Raw genomic sequence first — 27,195 nt, forward strand, 5'->3', positions numbered from 1 at the left:
CCACTATCTATTGGGGACCGCGGTATGATAGGTGTGGTGACGTGCTACCTAGGCGCTAAACCGCATTGATAATATCCGAGTATCCGAGGTATTTTCACATTCCACAGTTTGAAGTACTCGAAGACTCGCTTTCTTGCGGCACGAAATGGAGACTAGTGTCAGGTAATGCTGTCCGATAGATAAAGATATATCCGTGGGAACTACTCTATTCTCGTAATATCCGAAGACAACGCTCTACGCAACGCAGAAACCAATATCCTGTTCCGTACCTTCAGAATGAATTTGGTGAGATGTATTCTCTGAGACCAAATACACTCCAAATAACAAGCTGCCTCACCTAAGATCTTCTGCCCATCATCAGCTGCCTTTCCTCATTCCCCTTCTTCCTCAATTTTTAACGGGCTAGCCATCATAAATCTGACGATGCGACGCTTTCTGCGCTCATCAACGCGCTCCGTTGCGCAGTGGTTGAGAGCACACCCAACGGGGCTAGCTCCTGCGGGAGACCTTTGTCGCCCCATACCAATCTTCTCTTCGTCTACCGGGGCATTCACTGGAATTTTGATCGGAACTATAGGATCTGCCCTGTGGTTTGCAGAAGGCACAGAAGGGCCTCGAAGCGATTTCCACGCACTGCAGACTAGAAGCTATGCCAGTCCAGCATCTACAAGGAAAGTATGTTTCGACTTCTACAACACCTCATTAACGTGACTTATTGCATTTTGAGAGACTAAGGATGTACCATCAGGGAATCGCACAAATTCGCCAAGAACTCGGAGACGCTTCGGTGAGCACGGACGAAGACGATATAGAAGAGCACGGATATTCAGAGTGGTCGACATCCAACTCATCCGTCAGGCCGAAAGCTGTCGTACGTCCAACGAGTACGCAGGATGTGGCCCGTATAGTCAAGATTTGTTCCCGCTACAGAATCCCAATGGTGCCATACGGCGCGGGTTCCAGTGTAGAGGGCAACTTTTCCTCCACACACCCCGGGGTCTGCATTGACTTATCCCTTATGGACAAGATTGTGGAGTTTCACCCAGACGACTTGGATGTGACTGTGCAGGCTGGCGTAAACTGGACTCAACTTAACGAAAGCAACGAACTTAAGGCAAGTGGGTTGTTCTTGCCTCTCGATCCTAGCCCAACGGCACAGATTGGTGGCATGATTGCAACGAACTGTAGTGGAACCAACGCCATGAGATATGGCACGATGAAGGACTATGTTCTAAGTTTGACTATTGTACTAGCGGACGGCTCTATCATTAAGACCAGGCGTCGGCCGCGCAAGACTTCAGCTGGTTACAACCTGAACGGCCTATTTACCGGATCCGAAGGCACACTTGGAATTATCACGGAGGCAACCCTAAAACTAGCGGTTGTACCATCTGACTACAGTGTGGCAACCGCTACATTTTTAACCGTAAAGGATGCTGCGGACGCGGCGTCCAAGATGATTCGCAAAGGCATTAACCTCGCCGCTTGCGAACTGATGGATGATGAACAGATGAAAGTCATAAACAAGAGCGGTGGGGTGGGAGGAAAGATGTGGGAAGAGTTACCGACTCTGTTTCTTAAGTTCGTGGTTCTTCACACCCGATCATAGTTATTTCAAACTGACGAAGCACACTAGGTTTTCAGGTTCGCAACAAAACATCGAGGACAGTGTTCGGTTGGCAAAGAGCGTCAGTAGTTCTTCCAAGTGCCAGACATTTCTCTCTGCGAAGAAGAAAGAAGACATGGACTCTTTGTGGTCCGCTCGCAAACAAGCTCTTTGGGCTTGCCTTGCTGCCCGCCCGGAGGGTACGGAAATCTGGTCCACCGATGTAGCAGTTCCAATCTCACGTATGGCACAAATGATAGGTAGCGTACCGAATTCGCCTGTCTCAATTTTCGCATGCAAAGCTGACGCGTATAGAAGAGGAATCCAAAAACGATGCAATGCAGATGGGCCTCTTCTCCAGCGTACTTGGTCACGTTGGTGACGGCAACTTCCATCAGATGATCATGTATGATCCGAAGAGACCATCGGACGTGGCGAACGTAAAGGGCTTCATAAATGGAATGATGCACAAAGCTTTAGAGATGGAAGGAACTGTGTCGGTAAGACGTCGGACAATTGTTGTGCCTGAAATTTGTTCAGCTCTGATACGCAAACAGGGCGAACATGGCATCGGCATTGGGAAGAAGGTAAGTCGGCGCCCACTCATGGAATGCCAACGACACATGATGAAGTGATACTAAAAGCCGCCGTAGCATTGCTTACTTGAAGAATTGGGCTCTGATACAATTGGGGTAATGAAGGCTATCAAAGATCGCTTGGATCCTCAGTGAGTTACGCAAAGTATGAGTTGTTGCAACGCCTTTGCTGACATGAAAATCTAGCTGGCTCATGAATCCTGGGAAGATATTTGACGAATAAAGTTGGAAGTTGGCTCCTCTGAAACCACGTGTGACATACTTAGACTTCATAGACCGCAATGAGAGGTCGTTCCTTTGAGAGTGTTTCGGTCGCTGGGGTGAGTCATCTGGCTGTGACGAATAGCCAGCGTTGAAATAGTCCCATGAATCGTATTCCATCGTTCTAGCTTTCTCTGGGTAGGAATGTTCGAGGATGAGTGCTGGTTTGAAGGCTTTTTCAAGGCCATTGGGACGCATCCTTCCAACCAGCATCACACGCGAATGTTATATTCTTCTTCTCAAGCTTCGTCAGTGGTGATGCATTCTTCGCGAAGTCCTTGACGGACCTTCGATAGGAGTTTGCTAATACGAGAATGCCTTGAACATCCTTGACGTATACTGGTGTCGCCCAACTGAGTACTGCTGGATCCTTTCCAGACTACATCCTGCTTCCATTGATTCCCACGATCCGGCCGAGATGCTTGACCTTCTGAATGTGGAATTCGTATTTTGCGACAGTAGACGCCGTGCCCCTTTGGTCGATCCAGTACTTTCCGTATGTGTCTTTCGTGCTCTCTCAAAAGTCGCTGCAGATCAGAATGTGGTCTAGATGCCCAGACCGTACAGAGAAGATCGAGATGCTCTCTCCGAGGGTCGTTAACATAGGTAGTGGTGGAACGTTATAGACCAGCACTTTCAAGGTCAGTGGGTGGGTCCACAACCGAAAGGTACATCTCTACCTACCAATCCACTAGTTCACTGAGTGAGGTGAGTATAAGAAACCCCGCATCCCTCCTCCAAGCAAGTTCCTGCGAAAATCTCCCCCTGCCGCTATCAACCATCTGTTGAGCAAGAAGTCAGTAACCACGCTTGTGTCATTCGACGGATTCATACTCCCAGCCCATATCAGCATCATTGTATTTCTTACACGCTTTCATTCTCACATGTTGTTCCCGTCTCCATCATTGCGAGGTCATAATTATTGATAAGAGTTGTGCAACTCAAAATATGTCCTCCGACAGTCGAGGTAGCCTTCAATTTCAACCACCCAACAGGGCAGCGTCTCCGCCCAACTCAAAGGTACGCAGGGCATACTTATCGTGCGAGACGTGCCGCAAGCGCAAAACTCGCTGTGTTGCCAACCCCTCAGGCCAGTCTCAGCCATGCCAGCGATGTGAGCTCGACGGACGAGAGTGCGTAATGCGGAGCACGAGGAACGCATCCCGCAGGCGCCCAAGACATCAGCCGCCCCGAGACCCATCAATTTCACCAGCCTCCATAGGCAACCTCAACAACAAAGCAAACGCAACCGGCTCCATCAACGTTGGTAGTGGTGGCGACTGTCCCAGTGACCTTGAGAGAGCCGCGGCTGACGCTGGAGTGTTCCAATGTGAGCCTTCACCCATCGAGCCGTCTCCACCAGGTTCGCAGCCATCTGCACGTAGGAGGATTATCTCAGCCCATCTGCACAACACAGCCGATGACCTGGACTTACTTACGTTCACTGCTGCTAGTCAACAATGCAAGGACTACGAGGTAACGCCCCAAACGGTGACTTGCCAAAGTCAAGCATCAATCGTACCCACCATGCCAAGCGGAACTTCCGACTGGGAACGGTTCGTTCTGATCAAAAGACGAATTTTAAGCAAGACTGAATTGATCGAGTATCTCGACTTCTATTTTAGTATCATATGGTCGATACGTCCTGTCGTACCTCCATTCTACCGGGATCGTGAGCGGTATGGCATCTTACCGATCGAGGAGCCACTGCTAGTTCTTACACTCATCACGATCTCATCCCGCTACCACGTACTCTCCGGGCTCCACGGTGAGATTCGTTCAGAAAGAATACACTGGCAGACATGGAAGATTTGTCAGCAGTATTTGCAGTCAGCTCTCTGGGGCTCATCATACACACGTACCCCTGGTGCCGTTGCATCCATGTTACTACTAATTGAATGGCATCCCAAGGCAATCAACAATACAGTCGCATTCAGCAATGACGAGGAACCTGAAAGTAATGTCACGGGATCTCAAAACTTGTTGCAAAGAGAACCGCTGGGTACACAATCGGGACAGCATACTTCGTTGACGAGCCAGCAAAGATACGGCATGGCAACGCTCCTCGAAGACCTCAATATTGTCGCTCCTGCTTATAGAAGTAATAAGATGTCATGGTAAGTGCTACATTATACCAAGTTTGAGTGTCAAACCTTTCTCTTCTCATAGTTGGCCACGGACCTTTGACATGTTGCAGGATGCTTCTCTCGAATGCCATAGCTCTGGCTCAAGAAGGCTGTTGTTTTGATTACGATCAACAAAGCACAAACAAAGAACCGCTCAAATCGACAACGCAGTCTGCTAAAGATACTTTGCGGCAGCAATGGAACCAGCTAAATTGTGTTTTCATATATTTAACTGATGAACACTTGAGCTTGCGTTTGGGGTTGCGCCCGCTTCTGCCCGAAAGCCAGCGCGAGGCAGTACGTTACCGATTCTCGACGACCTTCGCTAGCCTGCTTCCCGACAGCGCTCTCTGGGAGAGTTACTACGAACTCTTTAACGAGACAAGAAGATTGCGTACACTCCTTCAGTCCCTTCGGAAACCGGGAGTATCAACACCACCTAGTGCCGACATCCTACCTGAAGTACAGCATGTAGACAGAGCGTTATCGCGTTGGAGAAGGAGCCACGAGAATCTAAAGGCAGACCAATCCGAGTTGCTAACCACATGCCTCGATCTTGAGTATCACTACATGGTCATGTATAGCTGCGCCCCGGCTGGCCACGTTCTGTACAACAATGTCTCCATGGCATTGGCTGATGACAAGAGACAGGCTCTGTCGGTACTGGATAAAAAAGCAGCAGATGCCAGCCGTGACATACTCTCTATTTTCACGAGGGTTTCCAGACCCTCACACATTACGCGGTATCTCCCTGTACGGTGCTGGTTGTTCATCGTCTCCGCCAATCTTCATCTTCTGAGGGTTAGTTTCCCTCTTCTCGTCATAACCACGAAAGCTTGAATTCGCCTTCTGAGAACTGATACTGTTGAAATTCTTCTAGAGCACCTTAATTATAAATCCACACGTGAGCGAAGCACATCAAAATGTACAGCTTTTGCGTGAATCCATCAAGTCAATGCGCGAAGGAGCCGCGGATGACATTCACATGTCGGTGCGGTATGCACGCTTCCTAGACATCCTGCTCGATGCGTCTCTTTATTCATCCTCTCGGGTACACAGCCCATCGGGAGCAGATCAAGAGGGCTTTGTCCATCAAGGGCTAGGGACGACGATCATTCCCCAAGTGAGGGATGTTCTTGATGAAGTGTCAGGTTCTCGCCAGGACACAAGTTTCATGGCGACCTCAATATTAGACGACTTAGAGATGTTCGATTTCCCTCAAAGCTTTACGGTGCATGGAGATGCGCTTCAATGGTGGAATAACTTTGGTGCTTCTTCAATAGCTGGCTGGACGGAACCATAACTGTTATGTAGAATCCCGCTCTTCTCAATAAGCCTACACTTTTAGCTTATTGGAAGGCGAACAGACTGGATTCTGGATTTTTCAATATTCAAAGTTCTATAGAATGGCTAAGGAGCGCAAAGTTGCTTCCTCTCGACGAAGCCGCTCTCGGCATCGGACCCGAGTACTTCACTGATCTTGTCACTCGTAACTAGCTGGTAAACCTTGACGTGACTCGAGCTCAATAGTGAGGAGTCTCGCGTTTTAGCTTCGTCACTATCCGTTTTCGAGTTCTTCCACGCATGCAGTCGAGTGCAATGAACCGCTGTTTCGGGAATATGAAGTCATCCCTTCCTGGTTCAGGTGTCCGGCAAGTGACAATGTCTCTTTCTACACAGTGGATGCCAGCGAATATTGGACCGAAAGTCCTTCAGTCCTGGATAATTCCGGTCCTGATTAGAATAATTGAGTAATCTGAATATTTCTTCTTCGTCATTCGGCTGTCCGAAGCCTTGACAAAACGTGCCTCTTACTGGATTCTCAAGGACAGCTGTGCGCACTTAGGAACTGCCTTCTTGTCATCTCGACGACGTTCGAGACACTGATTTAGACGAATCGATCGTTTCCGAGTTTCTGTGGGTGCCAGACCTCCCATTCTATGTATCCCAACTTTATTCATTGGCATGGGCTTTCCACTATGACGCCACGATGTTCAGAAAGTTGGGTTCACTATCGAAGCACTCACTCTGCAAGATGGCTATAGCATAATAATTACTGAATATGATGTTGAGATGGGCACCACTTTGACCAAAGAGGGGAAGAAACAAGGCTCTAGGTGGATTTGTAAGCTTTAAATTTCTGCCCCTCGTCTGCGATAGTTACCTATTGTCCGTCACCAATGGCTTCTCACGTATCGACACCGTCGCTTTGTCTTCCTCTGGGCTGATATCTAAATCTCCCTCCCTCAACCCTCTTCTGCTTCTTGTACTCATCGGAGACGTCCGTCCATCAAAGATGTAGTCCTTCCTCGCTGTCTGCCACAACGGAGAAAGTGAACCATTTGTCTGCTCAATGGCCGGAAGTGCCAGCGTCATTCCATTGTTTTCACCATTCGTCCGGTTGTTGCTATCAGCCAATGTGGCGGAAGGTATGCTCTCGGGGCCTCGACAGTCGCAGGCGCTCATTCGAGTGAACGCCAATAGTTTGTTGAGCACGACAAATTCAACTTTGAGCTTGACGCTGTAGACAAATAGCTTGCACATTGTCTGAATCTCGAATTTGTCGCTGTATTCCAGGATGATCAGGCCTGTGTCTAGTATAAAGACAACAGCAAACAGTGAAGCCAAGTGTCGCACCATGTTTGCAACAGCTCTTGGTTTGATTGCACTCAACGGCTTGAGGCTTTTGTAGCCTTCGTATAGGAAGAGCGATGCGATGATGGTCTCCTGGATCGTGAAAACGACGAGTTCGACCTTTTCGTATATCTTAAAGGGCATTACGTATTGCTTGGGGCTAGTGTTGGCGAGGAAGAAGATCACCGTCTCCGGGATATGCATCGTGACGGCGTTGAAGATGATCATCGTCAAGATCCAGCGGATCTTCCGCTGGCTGTGAACAACCAGATGCAGCCGCGACCAAAGAACAATGGCCTGGCCTGTGACCATCGAGTACCAAGCGATCGGGATAATGATACTCGATGCGAAAATCGCTTTCTGGTAATAGCCAAAGTACCGCAGAATAAAGGCGATCACATTGATGTTGATGCCAGTATTAGACACGATCATACTCCAGAAGTATCTTCCTCGTCGGCGCTTGAACGTTGTGAATATGGAGAAAAAGGTTTCGATCGTATTGTAGTATGCGGTCGCGGCGAATGCAATCATTACCATCGCCTGGACCTGCGAGACCGAGATGGTGCCCGTCTCTCCAGCCATCTCTCAGTCGAGAAGTCCAACTCGGTAAATCGACGGCGCCAGTAGTAGTTCGTACCTTGGGGAAGGCATTATGCAAGAGGAACACAACCGAGCGGTGGCGGCGGCGTCATCAAGACGAGATGGAAGATGCGACGGCGCACGCAGCCTTACTACGTAGGGTAGAATGGATGCTCACTAGTACTTAAGACGAGCGCCATTCATCTGCCAGCTGCAGACTGCACTCTCATATGCAGGTTCATGACCCCAGGTGCTGCCACAATAAGGTTTGGGAACCACCCCACGAAGAAAGCTTATTTGCTGTGTGGGTGCTACCGATCCGCGTCGACAGTGAAACCAAAAAGATCGCAGAGCCAGTCAGGGTCTTGTTACTGACTCGTTTGATGCTCCGGCTCTCTAGAGGAGGCGAAGCAGGCGGCGACGGTAAGTTGTGTGTAACCTCCGTACACTACCTGGTCGCTGTGAATTTGGATTACACCGCGAGGTTGCATAAACTCAATATGATTTTCAGGAAGGTCGAAGCAGCTCGCCTCCAACTATTGGTTCCCAAAGACATGGCAAGCTTGATGAGTTGCTCCGTTGCCTCAGAGTCGCCGGGGAAGCGTGGACAAGTGATTGGTTCTGGAGAATTCACACGGAAGAAGACTGGATGTGGTTCGAAGCTGTTCTTTGTGGAGTTCAGATGGCAAACAAGTTTCCTGGGGGACCGGAAACACTATGGAGATCTGGCCGTTTGAAGCGCAGGATGGGTTCTGCCCACGGATAATAAAATGAGGACTACTCTGGTCGAGTCTGACGTCTTTGTCTGCAGATCATTGCAAAATTTTGCTTAGCTTGAGACAGACAGACTTCCCAAAGTTTCCAACATGTGTTGATCGAAAAGTGCAGGATTGTAATCGAATTCTAGTTCGCCGAGTAACCACACATGGCTTTACCGTTAAGGAAAGTCTGGGACTATCGAGGATACATAAGCCGATTTGAGCAACTCGACTTTGAAGCAAGATACTGATCCTGTCTTCCACATGGATGCTCCATAGAGAAAGATATAGCTGTGTGTCAACTCTCTTTCGAATGCTTGATTGAGTGTTAAAACCATTTCGAGCTGGGTTTGATAGCGCACTGGGATTTATATCACGTAAAAGGAAGACCGAAGTGCTCTCCTCAATACATACGCTGATGCTTTCACTCGAATTATGAATTTGGCTTAGCCTGTGCTAGACTCATGTCTTAACTTTACATAAAGCACGCAGCCTGATAGAGTTATCTATCTTCACGTTTATCGTCGAAAGCCCGAATTCACTTTCGGGCAAGACTTCTGCTCATCGATTCTTCTAATATGGGCAGAAAGTTTCATCATCCTTCTACATTGAGGCTCCATGAATCAGTAATTGTTGATGAGGGAGCATAATTGAGTCACGAGAGTGGTAATACACGTGAGCCTAGCTTAGTGGCTAAAATAGATCATGGCAGGAGAGAGACTGCATGAGAGTTGCGCTTCCGAGTTGGGGAAATTGAGACTAGCCATGCGCTACGACTGCACTCGCGAAATTTACTGCTTGAATGGAAAGGGTTGACTTCATGTCTCTAGTACGATATCAAACTTTGAGATCCCGCCTATGAAGATTGCGATACTTTGCTACCTTAGTGACACTACATCTTTCTTGAGCGAGACATAAACTTCAGAGGTTTGCTTTCTTTGCTTGACACATTCGAGGTGTCTCCGTTCAAGTTTTCCAAGTTTAGAGACAAGTCAGGGTTTTTAGGACAGACTCAAAGATCCTTTGCGATAGCTCGTAAGTAAACACTCAGGTCTTCGAGGATTGCTATTCAGAACCAAGAGTTTATCACGACGGGTAAAGTGATACCTTGTTCGCTTCTCTATTGTTCCATGTCCAATTTTCTCAACAGCACCATTGAAGACATGCGCTCCTGCACATAATCTACATCATACAGTAACCAATTCTAGAGGGAGAGGTATCATATTCAAACCTCGTTTTTAGATATCTGGCATCAGTTTTCTTTTGTGGAATTTCAAACTTTCCAGGCGAAAAAGACTCTGCAAGTGGCGCCATGTTAAGTGTCAAAGTCGGAACTTCATCGTAATCAGTAGGAATAGAAACAGCCCTTTGACGGATTGCCAATCCTCCTTCTTGATTCATGAAAGCTCTCATACTCAAATGAAGTGGCCTGAGATTTATTCGAATGGAGGCATACTATATCAACTATTGATAACCCGCAGAGCATATACCTCGCTAGCCTGTCTTTTCTGTAGCAATAGACTTAATTAGAGTCTTCACCTCATCGTCCGACATCTCTTTGACTCCAAGCATAGGGTTATCGTCTTTGGGCCAAGGGCCAGAGAAGTCCGGCCTAGAGTTCGCATAGCGTATCATGTCGCCAAAAACCTTCATGCTGTAGTTACCCGCCTGGAACTCTTTCAACGCTCCAGCAAAGACTTGGTCCATATTTGACTTTGACTCAGTCCAACCGTCAGTCCCCAACGCTTCCTTGCACAGGTCCACCATCTGCTTTTGGCTTTTGTTGACAGAATGCACGTGAACAGGCTTGTTTTCAGTCTCCACTGGGTGGAGCAAGGCCCTTGAAACGGCTTTGCCAGTTGATTCGAGCGTAGTCCAGACGTGAACATTCTCCCCTTCGTTGATATAGTCAACTTTCTTGTTGTAGATGTCGATGTTCATGAAGCCGGTCCGAAGGTTCCAATCTAGGAACGCTCCATTGCAGATAACACTCCAAGTCATTCCGGTCTCTTCACATTTCTTCAGTAAGTGCATGTCATTCATATCTTTCTTGAAGAAGACGGGCACCGAGTGGACGTTGCGGTTGTTGAAATCCAGGCTGAAGTCTGATGGAATGAAACGATACACTCGAGCTGCAGCGGCAGCATCTATCAATCTCGTTGGAGTATCGTCGTGAACAAGAGTGCAGTCCACGAAAGCCTGGTGGCCCTGTAAAGCATCTCTAATAGCATCAAAAGAAGTGAAGTCGACGACCTTGACATGTACACCGTCAGGGAAAATGCCCTGTTTGCGGACCAAGACAGTCACATCAAAACCATCTGCAAGCAGTGCTTTCAGAGTTGGTCTTCCCACATTACCAGTTGCCTTGCATTGTTAGTTACGGACCATTTGCCTAGACGAAGCTTGAACACGAGCTTACTCCTGCGACGGCGACTTTCTGAATCTTAGGCATCATGTTGAAAAGTGTTGACACTAGTATGAAGTAGGAGAACTCAGATGGGCAGATCAGTCCAAGATCCTATATCGATGTTGATTTGGCGTATCAGAGCCGCCTCCGTCTCTGAAGAAGTATTTATGCCGCGCGTTTGATACACAGAATTTCGAGGGAGGGCTCGCGCCCATCGAAATAGGGCGCACTTCGGTCACCCGAGGGAGGCATCAACCGCGTCAGCAACCACGCATTCAAGACGTTAAATGTGAGAAGTCGTGGTATCTGAGTCTCGAAGACACCGTCCGCCCACTATGTGTAAGATTGACCATTGGGCCGGACCCCCGGTTTGACAGACGCATCCTCCCGCCCCAAGTCCGAGCACAAGTTGCGTAACCTTGTTGTATGTCACGCAACATCACTCTTTGAACGCACACACTTCTATCGGGGCAGATAATTCTCGTGGTTCGATGCATACTTCCATCCGCGTCTGTCTCAGACCGTCCGATGTATCTCGGGCTAGTCGGCCACTTGAACTTATGTCACGGCAGAGGTTCTATGGGAAGGGAATCCAGTCCCCTTATGCGAGAATACGTGCGCGAGAGATCAGCCTCAGTGCATGGGACAAGCCTGAGATTTGTCTTGGCATCTGAAAAAGCATCGGGGATTTCCTAGATGCTTCCTCTTGGCCCATTCACCACACGCATGGTTCTAGTACTCATGTCCTACGGGTACTACAAAGGTTAGACGAAATCTTGGCCATCTCAACACGAAGCAACTATCACTCCAAATTATGGCTTCAGAAAAGTTAATTGCAAACTGCTGGACTATCGCTATCGACCAATGATCCGTCTAGGTATTCCAATCAAACTGCATCGTGGATACCTCATCTAGTGGGTGTTGGTTACAGAGAAGCCCTTGATGGGGTAGTGGAAGTTGACGTGGTGAGACTCAACCTTGCCGCTGGCAGGAATGTACACAGACTTATCGGCGGCTCTGCTCTTCTCCAGACTCTCCCATCCCAAAGCCGCGACGAAGACCTTGCCACCACCATCAACCTCTTCGGTTGAAAAACCGCTGGCAAAGTCATTGAAGCCATCCATGCCGCGGACCTTCTCGAACTGAGCTCTCATGTCGTCCTCAGACATGGTGGAGCCGCTGATAGTGATAGTCTCGGCGATGGGAGAGTCGATGGCGGCTCTGGGTGCGTACGGGACGAACTTGATGAAGTACGACTTGACTGGGCCGGTCATAACTGTCTTAAATTCCTCCATCGCCTTTGCACACTCAGAAGACGCGAAGAAGCTGTCGCGGGACTCCTTTGACTTCCAGCCTACAGTAAGAATTAGAAGTGTCCTAGTCACAAAGGCACACTGAATGTGGACTTACCAGAAATGAGATCAAGAACCTGCTCGTTCTCGGACCAAGGTCCCCATCGTGTGCGAAGGTAGCCGTCTTGGGTCTTCAGGGCGAGGAGGTAGGTCTTGAGAGGTTCCTTCCAGTCCTCCTTGGTACCCTTCACGGGGATGATCATGCGCTCAGTGACGCCTCCGGCAGGTGGTGCAGACATGTTGATGGTATTTGATTTAGATGGACTGAGAGTAGAGTTGAAGTTATTTGATGATGATTGCAGAGGTTTTCTTTGATTATGTGGATGTGATTGTTGATAATTGATGATGATGATCAAAAATCTCTGCTGGAGGTGATTGAAGGTTGGTTATATACTGATCAACTCGGGCCCGTGTTCTTCGGAGCCGCTTTCCAATACAATGGTATTTTCTGGGTGCATGACATCGAAGGCGAGAGTCCGACAGTGATCTTACGGCACGACACTACGGCCCGGCGGCTTTCGGTGGAGTGCCACATCCTATGTCCGTTTTGGGGACTCCCGCGGCTGCCACCACGTCAGGCCATCCACGCCTGGACCCTCAATGTCAAAGATCATGCTATCCGGAGTCAAGGTTGCGGCTGTACTGCTGTGGGGTTGCCAAATATGGCGATATTCTGGAAGGAAACATAGCTCTGGGCCCCCGAGCCGCGTCGTTGGCGCCATTGCGAACCCAAGGCCTTAGCTCTTCCGCGATGTTTCTAGTTGCGAGATAGCGCTGTCAAATAGAATGACGGAGTAGAAATACCGAATAAGAGGTTTCAAGCATTCCTTCAAAACTTCAGACGAACTTGACAAGGGTAGTCACTTGCCTTATAGGGAGCGGGAGGTAAGCTCTGCATCTCTTGTGAGACTACTGCAAGTCAGAACACAGACGGTGCAGCATGCGGGCTATGACGTTGGAATGATAGAAGGGAACAGACAAGAATCAGTGGCAGACTTCGCAAAGAGAAGCTTGCCGTTTTGGGGTATCCGATGCTTTCGAAACCACACGGCGGACAAAGCGGCGATGAGGTGGGGGATCGACGAAGGACCTCCGCAAAGTCTAAGTTTCATAAACATACAAGGAGGAGACGGGAAACATTTCAACACCCTGTTTGCTTGACTTGACATGGTCCGCGCTCTTCGGCACTGCCATCCCGTCGGATTCTAGTTGATCGCTTTCGCACCTCGCTCAAGGGTACGTCTGCTTTCTACCCACCATGCATCCGATGCTCCGTCAAGCTTGCATGTCCGCCGGCCGCTCGCCTCCTAGAGCCAGAAAATGGCACAAGAGTGAAACCAGGGGCGCCGACAGCTAGCGTGGCTTTCCGTAACACTGCGGCATTGTTTCCATTGCCCCGATAGCCCTAGTCCGTTGATCACCCCGGCGGTCATCGGGGAAACACCAGTGCCCGGCCCTCCGTAAATGCGGACGGGATCAATTTGGCGGGTCTTTGTCCAAGGACCTATGTCCTTTCCGATGCGATGCGAGAAACAGGGGAATTCAGCCACGTCGACGATGTGTCTCCGATCTCTAGTTGTAAGGTAGGTATTGACAATGCCACAATACCCAAGTGACTGGGCAGATACGAAGTTTGCATAAGTCACTGTACAAGCCAGATGTAAACTCGTACGCACTTGGGGTTGCAAAGAGATCTCAATTCCCGACAGTATCAGTTGAGTAGTCACACCTCACGAACCTTTATCACCGTTTCTAGAACCCCTTTCGTTTGACTCGAGCATTGTCTGTTGCGGGAACTAAGGTACCCTGCCTTGTTGAGAAGAACTTATTTGCACTCGCGCGTGGCCAAGTAATGAGCCTATCTTATTATGGATTGCTCAGATTGTGGGAGAAGTCGGGACTAACAGTGCTCCATGACGGGCGAACGAAACATCTACGCTAATTGAGAATCAAGGCTTGAGCAATTGATTCCAATTATCCAACGTGTATGTGCTTTCCCACTTTAATATAATTTACGTCATATTAAAAAAATGTCAAGCAATGCGTCTCTGATTCGTTATACGTAAAATCCGAGGAGAAACTCCGGAGAGTTCCAAGCTTCTTCCGCTAACACACGTTGCCAAGTTGCGCCTCACCAATCCGCTTTTTTGCCAATACAGATAGCTAACCAGCAGCTTCGTCACACGGTGCAATGTTAGTCTCCTTGAACTTTAGGAGAGAAGTAGGAAGACATGTAGGGTCCAGTCTCGTTGTAGTTGTACGAGACATAAGACAATCCACCTGGCTTAGAGTAGTCCCTACCAGGCCTGAAAACCATTAGCTTATGTGAAATGTTCAGTGTCATGACTTGAGTCAACTTACAGTTTGGAAGTTTCTGTGGCACCACGGTAAAACTTGTCTGCAGACTCGTCCCATCCCAAGTTTCTCAGGGCTTGTGCAAAGTTCCTCATAGTCTGCGCATCGCTGCTTGCAGTCTGGCCCCACGGCAAGTGTGCCTTGATATCGATGCGTTCCGCTCCAGGCTTCAGCTCGAATGCAAAACAAATGCCCTTGTGCAGATTCTGCATATCTCTGGCATCTTTCCGTTGATCCGCCGTCATGCCTTGGGGCTCATCCAGGAGTAGATGCCACACCTTCTCCGCGGTCTCTACACCTTTCAACGTGGCTTCGTCGGTCTGAGCCCCACCAAGTGTGAAGACGTCTGCCAGCACTGACTTCGCGTTTGAGGTTGTCCGAGCATAGACCTTGACGCGTGCCTTGTTGGGGTCGATGCAGTCGACAGCCATCATCTCAACTATGCACGGCTCCTTGCAAGACGCCAAATACCTTTGCAACTTTGTGGCGGATGCGGCGAGCCTGTCTCCACAAGGCTGCAACTTTGGAATCATGTCGAATACGAGATCTGATGTCGTCGCTCCTGTCGCGAAGTGCTTGAGGACTGGAAAGTGATAGGATTTGAGAATGCGCTTCGAACGCTTCATGTCGTAGGCGAGGAAGAGTTGCGGTATACGTTTAACAAAAGAAGGCATCGCTTGACGAGCAGCGGCGGCTTCTTGGGGTGTGACAAACCATGCGCTGACGAGTTGCTCGTACCATCGCAAATCGACGTCGGAAGAGACTTGAGAGAGTATTGGAACCATGGATCTGCCAATATCTCCAGCGAAGGGGTCATCGGTAGAACCGGCAGTATCTCCTAGGGGCTCGAACGTGTAGCGAATTACACCGTCATCACCTTTGGTGAAGTTCCACGATGGCTCAAAGGTAGATCCATCGTAAGTCAACAGCGGCCTCACTTTTGCCTTGGGTGTTAGTATTCCGAACGAAGGTACGACAACATCGCGGAACACGCGCAAGTGGTCTGCCTTCTCTTCCGGTGTATATGACTCTGCGCTGTTGAGCAGGGTGTTGAGGAGTGGTGCGCATTTATCCCACCACCACCGGTGCTTTGGGTTGAGGGGAGGGTCAATAGGGATGGTAGCATCGTTGACACTTGAGGAGAAGGCGTTGAACTTCTGAGGAGACCTTAGCGGTGCTTCGAGGCTATCCTTTACAGGATTATAGATGGCTGCTGGTGCCATGCTGAAGACTGGTCAAAGGAAGTATGTGCAGTGTGAGAATTCAGAGTAATGAGATGGAAATGCTAACTAATCATGCTCAGATGACGCTGACATGCAGGAGGTAGGGCATCCTTAAATCTTTATAGCTTCACCAGAGTCTGGGCATCCTAATTAAACACCGTTCGCCTCAAGTGATAACTTCCCAATTAGATCTACGTTGCACTCCTTCAACCGAGATATTGATGGACATGAGCATTAGGCCGAGGGCCGAAGGCCACTGTCCTCCAGTTGGACAGGTTTGTCCGTCGTGGTCCTCAAAAGGTCGCCGTCTACTTCCAAGGCGAGAACAAACATTGAGTTTGATCAGGTATCAAGTCAAGACAACGTCACTGCAATGCAGTTGTTTGGTGGACTATCGTCCTTCGCGCAGTGCATGGATATGCTGACTACTTACAGGCACTTACTCAGTCCTAGTAACCTTTCATCTTGAAGTTGAACAAGGAGGCTGTGGCCTGCCTGCTGTCAAGCTTAGATACCCGGAAGCCGCGTGCTTAGTTAAAACGCGGAGATACTTCGAAACAAACAAGGACAGCCTAGCCGAGTAGCTCTACAAAGATCAGGCGAAACCATAAGCCATGGCAGCGTATGATTCACTTCGTCAGCGAAACACTCGAACTCGTTGGTATTCGTATAAGGCAAGTAGAGATGGCTTCTTGTCGGCGCCCGTCACTTGTCTACTCAATGTCATTCTGGAAAGCTTGGCCGAGGGCTGAAATCCGAGTTCGACAACTTAAACACAACTCTAAACATCCCACTTGATCAGACGATATGGCCGCGGCAGAGTTGGTCAAGATTACGAACTCGCCGCACCTTCCGCAATCATCGGCAGTTTGTCATTGCCTTTCCAATGAGACATGTAGTCTTGAGCCATTTCTGCACTTCACTAGTCAGGTGAGGATGATAATACGGACGTTCCCATCGGACTCTTGGAAGTTTGATTCAATGCCACGCAGCCAGTTTGGGGAATTCCAGGAGAGCCGCTCTCATCAGGAACGGGCCTTTTGATGTAGAAGATGTTTGATATCGAGCAGTCCAAGTGCTACTCCGCGCTTACGGCCCCGCGCGGACTAGATCCGCGGTCATCTATGGAGGCCGAACTTCCGAAGATCCGTCATGGTATGAAGATTGGCAAGAGCTCATCCTAAGCTCTAGAGCTCAGCCGAGTATAAGCTCACGGGCGTCATAGACTGGAAGCTCTCGTCAATAAATGAACTCTTCCCCCTCTTCAAGGAGAAGGTTCGCGAACTCAACTATATGTGTGGTTACGAACGACAACATTATTAAAGACTACACCATCTCCAAAATTCACGAAATAATTCCTCGAATCTTCAATACTGTACTACGGTTACAAGGCCACTTATTATATTATGGCACCAGGCGTCACGTCGGCGAACGGGGGGCACGCATCGAACGGTGCGGCGCCAGCTCCTCGATTTCTGCCCCCTGGAGTATCCGCGGAGAAGTTCCAAGAGTTCGCAGCAAGCCTTCAAAAGGCAGTCGGAAAAGACAATCTCCAGATCATCACCAGAGATACCCAGCTGGATGATGGCGACTATCAGACCGTCGATTGCCAGACGCACGACATGCACTCTCTCTACGAGCGTGAGGAATTTGTTGGCAGCGCGCTCATCCACCCCCGAAATGTGACAGACATCCAAGCAGTCATCAAGCTCTGCAACGAGTATCTCGTTCCTGTGTGGACGTACAGCAAAGGTCACAATATCGGCTACGGCGGTGCCGCTCCAAGAGTATCCGGAAGCTTGGTGATGAACCTGGGAAAGCACATGAACCGCATCATTGAGGTCAATGCCACGGACTGCTACTGTCTCGTTGAGCCCGGTGTCACCTATTTACAGATGCAAAAGTATCTTGATGACAACGGGCTGCGGGACAAGGTGTGGCTGGACTCACCGGAGCTCGGCTACGGCTCCATGATTGGAAACGCACTGGACCATGGCGTGGGCTTCACTCCCTACGGTGATCACTGGATGATGCACTGTGGAATGGAAGTTGTGCTGGCCAGCGGTGAGGTCGTTCGTACGGGCATGGGTGCGATGCAGAGTCCCGAGGGCCGCAAGCAGGCGGCTCAGGGGGTACCGCCTCAGGATCAGCATCAGAACGAGTGTTGGCAGCTATTCCCTTATGGATTTGGTCCAATCAACGACGGAATTTTCTCCCAGAGCAACAACGCAATTGTCACGAAGATGGGCATGTGGGTAAGTTTGAATTCATGAGAGGGGGCCAAGTTGGTCACAAGATGAGGCAAAGCTGACTGATGGATACATGTAGCTCATGCCCGCACCCCCTGGAATCACTCCCTTCATGGTGACATATGAGAAGGATGAAGATCTTGAGGCCGTCGTCGATATTATTCGTCCGCTTCGTGTGGTAAGTTGCTGCTCTGAGACTTGATGAGTAACGCAGCTCACAAAAACTCTACAGAACATGGTTCTCCAGAATGCTGCCAGTCTCCGTCACATCTCGCTCGATGCGTCGCATTACCACCCCCGCACAGCATACACTGATGATCCCAATACCCCGCTCACGGAAGAGCAACTAGATGCTGCGGCGAAGAAGGTCGACCTTGGCCGCTGGGTTTACATTGGTGCGGCCTACGGACCGGAGCCGATCCGCAAAGCCCATCTCGAAATCACTAAGCGAGAGATGACCAAGGTTCCCGGAAGTCGATGGTTCCTGCTTGAGGATCGCAAAGAAGAGCACAGCACCTTGCACTGCCGTGCTGACACAATGCGAGGCTTGCCGACATGGGATGAGCTCAGATGGCTCAACCAGTAAGTGCCCAAACGCCCCAATTCAAGGTTACAGCTTTGACCAGTTTACTCAGGTGGATTCCTCACTGCACATTCTTGTCTTTCTCGCCAATCTCCAAGGTTGATGGCAAGTCTGCCATGAAGCAGTACACGATGGCTAAGAAACGCTTCGCGGAGGCGAAGTTGGACTACTTTGGTATTCTCAGCATTGGCATGCGTGAGATGCGTAAGTCATCCATCACCCAGCTCGTCGCTCTGCCATTACGAGGCGTTGAAGAAGATTGCTGACGCGAGGTTGCACAGACAACATTGTGTGCATCGTTTATAACAGGGAGGATCCTGACATGCGTCGCCGCGCGCAGTGGCTCGTCCGTACCATGATCCAGGATTGCGCTGACAACGGCTGGGGCGAGTTCCGTACTCACGTCGCTCTCATGGATCAGATCGCGGATACGTACGACTTCAACAACCATGCGCTTGGCAAGTTGAATCAGACCATCAAGGATGCGTTGGATCCGAATGGCATTCTGGCACCTGGAAAGAGCGGCGTTTGGCCCAAGAGCTACGATAAGTCCAAGTATGTCCTCAACAAAGACTACATTAAATAAGTAAGAGTGGGGACTATAGTATTCATCATCACATCACGCACGCACAGTTTAGCAATTGAGAGTTTCTCTTGCCATAAGGTTTTCAGAATATGGCTGGCTTAACCCTGCATGATGAATGAAGTCCAGCCGATTTGCCAGTGAGCGTTATGCCATGGAACAACCACACCCGCGTTGCAAACAGCCACTGAGGGTGTCAACATGAGCGGTTGGGGAGCAGCAGCAATAGACACCAGGGAACGGGCGAGGGACCGCGATCCTCCGCAGTTTTTGCGTGGCCCGGTCATACTATCCTTGAAACTCAGCTACGCCTTCGCAACTTTCAACGAAGCATGTCGCTTAATAATCAGCCCTGATGGTCTAGCGGTATGATTCTCCCTTAGGGTCTTCACGACACATCTGGGAGAGGTCCCAGGTTCGAATCCTGGTTAGGGCCCAGTTCTTTTGCTTTTGATCACCATTCGACAGATACGCCTTGCTCTTCTGTGTACCCAACATTTTCGTATGTTAAGCTGTGATAGAGTGGACAATTTGCTAAATGACAAGCCCGACACAAATCGCGTGCCCACACTCTAAATCATCTAAGAAATCCCAGCCCCTATCATGGTAATAGCTTTGTTATTCTTTGCACTTCCATTAGTAATGACGATCGGCTTCCAGCATAAAGCGCGAATATCCGTGGCCTCGGTTTCAGATCACCGACAAACATTTTCAGTTCCCAGCATTTCCGGACTCCGGATACGGGCCGTGTCAAGTTGATCAAGTTGAGACGAAAGCTCATGCTGGGGAAGGCCTGCATGGAATCTTAGATGCATCAGCATGATTAGCATCTACATTGGGCGAAGGATTGTTTCGGTATCGGGCAAGGTTCAATAGACTTTCTCTACATCAATTTTCTAAGAAGCTTTGCTAGCAGGCTGATCTGGCTCTGGTCTCAGTCTCGGTTGTTGTTCATGACCTTCCCCAAAGAAAACTGTCCCTCGCGTGGAAGGACCTTTGAATGATCTGTCGTCATTTTGAGAGGCAAAGTCACGAGACTTTGAAGCGAAAGCGGTTGCGCTCCATGGCCTGGCATACACCTGTCTGGCTCATGACTTCGCCTGTCAAGTTTTTATGAGCAACTTGGTAGCACTTTCATCCACTGAAGATCAACCGTTTACACTATCATTTGACAGACATTGGAACTAAACTGGCTGACGGCATTCTCCTTCGACATTCAAAACCTAAAGGTTAGAGTTGAGGAATAGAAGCAGATCTCAATATGTCCAAAGAGTCCGCAGACCCAACTGTAGCTCTGGTGACGGGTGCCAACCAGGGCATAGGCTACGAGATTGCCAAGCGACTGGCATCGGAACATCCTGATTACCACGTCTTCATGACGGGGCGACGGAAGGAAGCCATCGAGAAGGCAGCTTCAGGGCTCCAGGAAGCCGGTTTGAATGTCGAGCCTTTAGTTCTGGATATCACATCCGATGACAGTATTAAATTCGCCGTCGACACAATCCGCACAAATTTCGGCCATCTCGACGTCCTCATCAACAATGCTGGAATCCTCTTGGGCAAGCCCGAAGACTCGATCCGGCTGAAGCTCGCGACGGTCTACAACACCAACGTCTTTGGCTCCATCGCCGTCACAGACGCTTTCATCCCTCTCCTGCGCGAGTCTTCCAAAGTGAAGCGCATCGTTTTCGTCAGCTCGGGACTGGGGAGTCTTGCGATTCGGACGGATCCTAGTCTGGGTCCGGTGAGGGACTTTATCGAGTATGGTTCCAGCAAGGCCGCGCTCAATCACGCTGCGATGACTTTCGCGTCTAGGTACAGGGACGACAAGATGTGGAAGTTTAATATTTGTTGTCCTGGCTACTGCGCGACAAACATGAACTCGTACGAGGGGCCTGATGAGGCATCACTGGGATCGGTTCAGGCGGTGCACTTGGCGACCTTGGGACCTGATGGTGCGAGCGCGACGTTTTCCAACCGACATGGGCCGATCCCGTGGTGAATGCTCGGTGTGTTGGCTAGGTAGCGGGAAGAAAGTTGGCAGATACATGTTGAAATCATAGTCCCACATCGATACTCTCAATCGCATGATGGACTGATAGGCCTGACCATGGGGACTCAGAATGAACAAGGGGATATTCGGGGATTCCGTCTTATAGCGATCAGCCAATATGGGCTCTCAGCGTGATAGGTTGTAGCTGTATCCAATCACTTACACGCCATTTGGCTGAGCAATTGTTGTGCTGGCGTAACACCAGTCGCAAATGGGTCTGAATGTGTCCGGTATGTGGCTAGAAATCAGCGACAGCGCGCCAATTGGGCGAATGTCTCCATGTTTCTACAAGGGCGCACCTGTACCAGGTTCCCCGCTCCAAATCATCTCGCACTTCAAAGAGAAGCACTCTGGCCCGATTGCATCTTCAGTTGTCTTCATCGATAAGCATATTGAACAGATCAACGGTCTCTACAATGGATGGACAGCCTGTTAGACGACCCTACAAAGGCTCATGTCATTGCGGTGCGACGCAATACATCGTCTTCCTCTCGTTTCCTCACACACTACCTCCGGCGCGTGTCCCCAGGGCCGAATCGCGAACGCATCAAGACTTCTACAGATGCAACTGCACCACCTGCCACAAAGCCGGAATTTTTCACATGCGCCTCGCCTCGGCCCCGGATGACTTTCTTCTCCTGAAGCCCCTCGACCCGTACAACGACTTGGGCGACTATACGGTCTATGAGAAAGACCTGCACTTTCTCTTTTGCAAAGGTTGCGGCATGCGTTGCTTCACTTTTATGGGGAAGGGCGAGGTGGTGGACGTAGATCTAACGGTTCTAGGAGTCGGCGCTGGGACCGACTCCGGGTCGGAGGAGAAGAAGGCCCGCAGCAAAGGCGGGCCGGCGGCTACGGCGACGGCGGGCGAGAAGAGCATGACAAAGGTGTGGAGACCGAAGAAGGAGGGGTGGGTGGAGGGCAAGAAGTTCGGAAGCTATTTGAGTGTCAACGGATATTCCGTCGACGCCGGTCAGGAGGGATTCGATCTACGCGAGATAACGGAGAAGAAGTGGGTTGGGTATTGCGATTGGCTTGAGTTGCATTCCGAAGGGTCTCAAGGGACTCGACATGATCGGCCCTGGGAAGGCGGCGCTTATTGAGCTGGTGAGGTTGGTTCGAAATGGGCCGGTTAGTCAAATCCCGGAGTGATAGGGGAATGAAGCGAACGCGTTGAAGTGGAGTTGAGCTGAATGGCAGGCTGGTTGAAACCTGGCATATCTTGGTTACGCCCGGTAGGACGGGGCTCATCGGGATATGGATTTCCTCCACATCCATAAAATGATTCCGGCCCCTGATACGAGCATCGATTCTGACTTGCTCCTTTCGCTCCTTCGTAGTATCATTTCGTAACAAGTCTGCCGATAGCTCTGATATCCAAGATGATTCGCACTATAACAATGCACTATTGACATCCTTGTTCGAGTCGTGTGCCTCTGGACATTGCTGACGGAGTATCACTGCGGAGGTCTGCATTCCGCTCCCGGCTGACTACCGCGCAGCCAACGGAGGCTTAGCGGAATTCAAGATCTATCATTACCCCCCCTATGACAGTCGCATTGTGAAACGATCTCCTTGCTATCAAGAAGACTATGGAGATTAGCAAAACTCTAACCCCGCATTTTCCTTATCATTGGGTCTGAGTTGCATGGAGAAAGACGAACTTGTAGGGAGACATATCTTGGCGCTATCTTCATCAGGTAACGAACCACCCTGTAGTATTGCAGCTATTACATGCCGCGCCCATATCCGGTCAGCCAGCAGCGCCATCCAAGAGATATATAAAAGGAAGCCTTCGAAGCGTCGTCCGAAATCAGACGAGCTCGTCAACTTCTTACTTTTCACCTGCAGTTGCATCTCCTCTTCACATGTCTTTGCTCTCAAACCTTGCATTACGTATCACCAACTCCACCCCCGCAGCAACAACAACATCAACAACAACAATGACCAACACAAGCAAAGTTGTCAAGGTGGCCGTCACCCAGGCCGAGCCCGCCTGGATCGACCTCCCAGCCGCCGTCGCAAAGACATGCAAGCTCATCGCAGAGGCCGCTTCCAATGGGGCTCAGCTCATCGCCTTCCCTGAGTGCTGGATCCCCGGTTACCCCGTGTGGATATGGACCCGCCTCATCGACTTTGATCTCAACGTAAAGTACATCAAGAACTCGCTTCAGCTCGACTCGCCCGAGATGGCCACCATCCAGGCCTGCGCAAAGGAGAACAACATTGCCGTCTCACTCGGCTTCTCAGAGAACGACAACCACTCGCTCTTTATCGCGCAGGCCCTCATCGGCCAGGACGGCGAGATCAAGGTGCACCGCCGCAAGATGAAGCCCACGCACATGGAGCGGACCATCTTTGGCGACGCGTCGGGCCACTGCTTGAAGAGCGTGGCTGAGCTGCCCTTTGCGCGAGTCGGTTCTCTGGCGTGCTGGGAGCACATCCAGCCCCTTTTGAAGTATAACACGATTGCCCAAAAGGAAGAAATCCATGTCTCGGCATGGCCCAGCGTCACGCCTCATTCCGGCGGTGGCCCGGACATGTGGTCGATGAGCGCAGAAGGTATGTCACCACAAATGCCGTTCCGGGCGGAATTTCACATTCCGAAATTCCGGCGTCTTGATGAACTTGAACTAACCTAGATGATTAGGATGCCACAACCTCTCCCGCACATACGCTATTGAGTCAAACGCCTTTGTTCTCCACAGCACGGCGCTCATCTCCGAAAAGGGCATCGCGGCGCACAGCAGTGCGGGCGGCGCCATCATGTCCACCCCTGGCGGTGGAACCTCTGCCATCTTCGGCCCGGACGGCCGGAGGCTATCGGAGCCCGTCGATGAGAACACGGAGACCATCATCTACGGCGAATTGGACTTTGACGCCATCCACAGGACAAAGATGTTCGCGGATTGCACCGGCCACTACAGCAGACCGGATCTTTTGAGGCTTAATGTGGATAAGGAGATTAAGATCCTGGTCAGGGCGGATGGTAGTGTTGCGAAGGTGCCGAAGGAGGAAGAGGAGGAGGCTGTGCTTGTTCTCTAGATACCTATTTCATAATTGCCATTTTCTTGTCATTCTAGCAAATCAAACTTTTCATCCATAAACTACCATCGCTTCGCCCGAGATTTCCCGATCATTCAATCGCTGCATAACACCAAGATTGCAACAAAAACCTTCCGAACCACACGAGGGTATAGGTGTTTTGTAGTACCAATACATTGCATCCATGAGCCTAACGCTACACATATCCGGGACAATCCCCCGCCTCTTAATTCGTTCATAACCCATTGTTAGTCGAAAGCCAATTGAAGTCTTCGCAATCCGTGAGCCCCTGAAAGGCCTGGAGAAAATCAACAGTACCCATAGGGTTCGTCCGCTCACCGCTCAAACCAGAAACATCGAGAGTTCCCAGAGACGCGAAAGAGCTCATGTCCAAGGTGCTAAAGTCCACGGGTGGCGCATCAGCCGCAGTAGCGCCGTACCCATCCCACTCATACTCAAACTGAACCTGGTTCACACCACTCAGGTCCGCCTCGCCCATGTCCCTACTCCTGGACTGCGTAATATTCGCGCCCAAGTCACTCTGAGCATCGGGCGCTGTAGCCGCAGACTGCTCGATCTGGTAACTGAACTCGATGGGCAGAGCCCTCATCACCCCCCACCGCTGCGCGAGCACACGAATGATCTTGATACTCTTGACGGCACGGACAGGCCACGAGACCTGAAGCTCGCGCAGGAGCTCAAGACACTGCCGGAGCCAGTAGGTGCTCTGGTGCCGCAGCGCCGGCGTCCAGCTGGTCGCGTTCATTAGGTGTACGATGGCGGCGCTGAGGAGGTGGTGGATGATGACCGGGTTCGGGGAGATGTCGAAGCCGTGGGCGCGGCGGTAGGTCCGAACGAGTCGGGAAGTCGCTGTTGCTGCTGCGGTGAGAGAGCGGAGGACGAGAAGCATGAATTCCGAGTTTTGTCTCTTGCTGCTGCTGTTGTTCGCAGTGTTCCCGGGCTCGGTTGTCTCTGAGGTTTGTGAGATTGCGGCAAAAATGCGGAGGAACGGGGGCATGGTGATGAGGATTGTCATTTGGTAGGCTAGGTGGAATTGGATAACTGGTTTCGGGGTTGAGTCTCCCGACAGATGGAGCCTATCATCGCGGGAGCGGAAGAAGGCGCTGAGTGCGTCCTGGCTTGCTACGAGGATGCGGACTTGTTGCGGTATGGGTAGAGATTCGAAATTTGTTGAGAAGCTGAGATCGGTGTTACTCACGAAAGTCCATCTTCTGAAATCTGTGTGGGAGACGGGGAAGCAGGACTTACACCTGGTCCATGTACTGGTCATGCAGATACCACAACTTGCACTGCCATGCAAAAGATACTTGACCGAGGCCCGCCTTAGAGTTCTCAAAGGTCATCTCAAAGTCCGGTACGTTTACTCTCCGCCACGGTAATGCGCAGTTACGGCCTAGAATCGAGATGGCTGTCCGGTCAATGATGTAAAACATCCAAAAAGTGCGAATCTCCTGCTCCGTAGCCTCCAGCTGCCTGGCTTCGCACTCGTCTAGCGCCAAGACGTGCAGTCTCAGATGTACGCACATGCCGGCGGCCATGGAGATGAACATCCAGCCAAAGTGGTCTCTTCCCATAGCCAATGAGCGCCACGACATCATTGACAGCCCCTGGATGACTTTGAGTGTGGGATTCTGCCGGCAGCAGGTGAAGATGAGGCTTTCTGCGAACTGCGCGAATGCATCTCCTATGAGGGTAGCATCTGGTCGTCGTGTAAAGGTTGTGCCTGTAGCGATGATGGCACTGTGTAAGAAGGCTTCATCTGGGGTTTGATAAGGGTAGTTGTGCAGGAAGTCGGTTGTCGTGTACGGCGTGAACTGATGTTCTTGGTTGATGTTATCCAAGAACAGATCCGCCATCTCGTGGATTAGGCCCTTTTGTCGACAGTAAACGAGCACCTGTTCTGGAGGGATGACTTGATGGGCCATGGGTACAGCTGGCCGTACGGGATCGACTGCATAGTGAGACCCAGTGGCAGGGTCGTCGATGATTGTTACCCCATCACCGACATTCGTTCTCCAAAGCATTACACACAACTCTTCCATTGCCATCTGAGACCTCTCCTGTGTCCCTGAGTCCTTACTCGCACTGCCTCCATGGTCTTCTATAGAGACAACGTCCTTGATCTCCTCGTCGTCCCCGCCGACTGCGAGACCTTCGGTGGCGTCACCTCCATCGAGACTTTCTCGGAGGGTTGCATCGGGCTCTGCCGACTGAGATGCGCGATCACTCAGAGACAGTGCCGGGGAGGGCTCTTTCTCAACGCTTTGCTTCTCTAGGGCCAAGAGCAGCGATTGTACTTGAGCCTCGAGGGCTCTGACGTAGTCCTCATCCCAGTATTTCCGCCTGGATGATTACGTTAGCGACATAGTTCGGTGGCTACTTAGCATTGCTTATAGTTGACGTGAACCATAAGTAACTAGTAGGTGACACACTTTCTGGGGCGTTGCTCAGTGTAAACACATTCCCTGTTCTGCCTGCTGCACAAGGAGCATGCAGGACGGGCAGCATCGCACTGCCGACGGGAGAAAGGCGTTAGTCACGGCAGTTCACGAAAGGACTAGGAGACTAGCAAGGGAGTTCGGGGAAGTTGGTCCTTCCCCGTGGGGTCTAGAATGGAGTCTAGAAATGGAGCAAAACTTTGGGAAAGTTCTTCTTCGCGCGCGGACGACCTACTTTTCGCTTCCCCGCCCTGCACCGGTCACAAGCGAAGCTTGTTGGTTTCTGGGACATGGCCGTGTTGGGAAGGGACCTGCTCGAGGCACTG

At 50.5% G+C, this 27,195-nt stretch overlaps 11 protein-coding genes across 11 annotated transcripts; 6 read left to right on the forward strand and 5 right to left on the reverse strand.

The window, feature by feature from the left end:
• Positions 1–423: 423 nt before the first annotated feature.
• On the forward strand, positions 424–2,425 carry CABS01_10042 (uncharacterized protein; the record flags this gene model as incomplete). The annotated part of the gene is made up of 7 exons (XM_060543398.1): positions 424–675; positions 749–1,532; positions 1,645–1,688; positions 1,867–2,106; positions 2,164–2,193; positions 2,260–2,333; positions 2,389–2,425. The coding sequence occupies 7 exons, from the start codon at positions 424–426 to the stop codon at positions 2,423–2,425; spliced, it is 1,461 nt and encodes a 486-aa protein (XP_060399579.1).
• Positions 2,426–3,411: 986 nt separating this feature from the next.
• On the forward strand, positions 3,412–5,892 carry CABS01_10043 (uncharacterized protein; the record flags this gene model as incomplete). Its single annotated transcript, XM_060543399.1, has 3 exons — positions 3,412–4,580; positions 4,661–5,390; positions 5,470–5,892. 3 exons carry the CDS (start codon positions 3,412–3,414, stop codon positions 5,890–5,892), a joined length of 2,322 nt encoding a protein of 773 aa, XP_060399580.1.
• An 857-nt stretch (positions 5,893–6,749) lies between these two features.
• On the reverse strand, positions 6,750–7,805 carry CABS01_10044 (uncharacterized protein; the record flags this gene model as incomplete). Its single annotated transcript, XM_060543400.1, has 1 exon — positions 6,750–7,805. One exon carries the CDS (start codon positions 7,803–7,805, stop codon positions 6,750–6,752), a length of 1,056 nt encoding a protein of 351 aa, XP_060399581.1.
• Positions 7,806–10,054: 2,249 nt separating this feature from the next.
• CABS01_10045 (uncharacterized protein) lies at positions 10,055–11,015 on the reverse strand (the record flags this gene model as incomplete). Its single annotated transcript, XM_060543401.1, has 2 exons — positions 10,055–10,924; positions 10,980–11,015. The coding sequence occupies 2 exons, from the start codon at positions 11,013–11,015 to the stop codon at positions 10,055–10,057; spliced, it is 906 nt and encodes a 301-aa protein (XP_060399582.1).
• An 863-nt stretch (positions 11,016–11,878) lies between these two features.
• Positions 11,879–12,558, reverse strand: CABS01_10046 (uncharacterized protein; the record flags this gene model as incomplete). Its single annotated transcript, XM_060543402.1, has 2 exons — positions 11,879–12,321; positions 12,378–12,558. The coding sequence occupies 2 exons, from the start codon at positions 12,556–12,558 to the stop codon at positions 11,879–11,881; spliced, it is 624 nt and encodes a 207-aa protein (XP_060399583.1).
• Positions 12,559–14,513: 1,955 nt separating this feature from the next.
• On the reverse strand, positions 14,514–15,897 carry CABS01_10047 (aromatic prenyltransferase; the record flags this gene model as incomplete). Its single annotated transcript, XM_060543403.1, has 2 exons — positions 14,514–14,625; positions 14,681–15,897. The coding sequence occupies 2 exons, from the start codon at positions 15,895–15,897 to the stop codon at positions 14,514–14,516; spliced, it is 1,329 nt and encodes a 442-aa protein (XP_060399584.1).
• A 1,406-nt stretch (positions 15,898–17,303) lies between these two features.
• Positions 17,304–19,315, forward strand: CABS01_10048 (FAD binding domain-containing protein; the record flags this gene model as incomplete). The annotated part of the gene is made up of 5 exons (XM_060543404.1): positions 17,304–18,152; positions 18,226–18,324; positions 18,379–18,728; positions 18,782–18,933; positions 19,011–19,315. 5 exons carry the CDS (start codon positions 17,304–17,306, stop codon positions 19,313–19,315), a joined length of 1,755 nt encoding a protein of 584 aa, XP_060399585.1.
• Positions 19,316–20,573: 1,258 nt separating this feature from the next.
• CABS01_10049 (short-chain dehydrogenase) lies at positions 20,574–21,314 on the forward strand (the record flags this gene model as incomplete). The annotated part of the gene is made up of 1 exon (XM_060543405.1): positions 20,574–21,314. One exon carries the CDS (start codon positions 20,574–20,576, stop codon positions 21,312–21,314), a length of 741 nt encoding a protein of 246 aa, XP_060399586.1.
• A 467-nt stretch (positions 21,315–21,781) lies between these two features.
• Positions 21,782–22,468, forward strand: CABS01_10050 (uncharacterized protein; the record flags this gene model as incomplete). Its single annotated transcript, XM_060543406.1, has 1 exon — positions 21,782–22,468. One exon carries the CDS (start codon positions 21,782–21,784, stop codon positions 22,466–22,468), a length of 687 nt encoding a protein of 228 aa, XP_060399587.1.
• An 840-nt stretch (positions 22,469–23,308) lies between these two features.
• CABS01_10051 (uncharacterized protein) lies at positions 23,309–24,410 on the forward strand (the record flags this gene model as incomplete). The annotated part of the gene is made up of 2 exons (XM_060543407.1): positions 23,309–23,927; positions 24,016–24,410. The coding sequence occupies 2 exons, from the start codon at positions 23,309–23,311 to the stop codon at positions 24,408–24,410; spliced, it is 1,014 nt and encodes a 337-aa protein (XP_060399588.1).
• Positions 24,411–24,645: 235 nt separating this feature from the next.
• On the reverse strand, positions 24,646–27,161 carry CABS01_10052 (fungal specific transcription factor domain-containing protein; the record flags this gene model as incomplete). The annotated part of the gene is made up of 4 exons (XM_060543408.1): positions 24,646–25,609; positions 25,680–26,774; positions 26,864–26,943; positions 27,105–27,161. The coding sequence occupies 4 exons, from the start codon at positions 27,159–27,161 to the stop codon at positions 24,646–24,648; spliced, it is 2,196 nt and encodes a 731-aa protein (XP_060399589.1).
• Between the last annotated feature and the right edge of the window lie 34 nt (positions 27,162–27,195).

The sequence above is a fragment of the Colletotrichum abscissum genome, assembly GCF_030869225.1.
Source record: "Colletotrichum abscissum strain IMI 504890 chromosome Unknown Scaffold_25.1, whole genome shotgun sequence".
Lineage (NCBI taxonomy): Eukaryota > Fungi > Ascomycota > Sordariomycetes > Glomerellales > Glomerellaceae > Colletotrichum > Colletotrichum abscissum.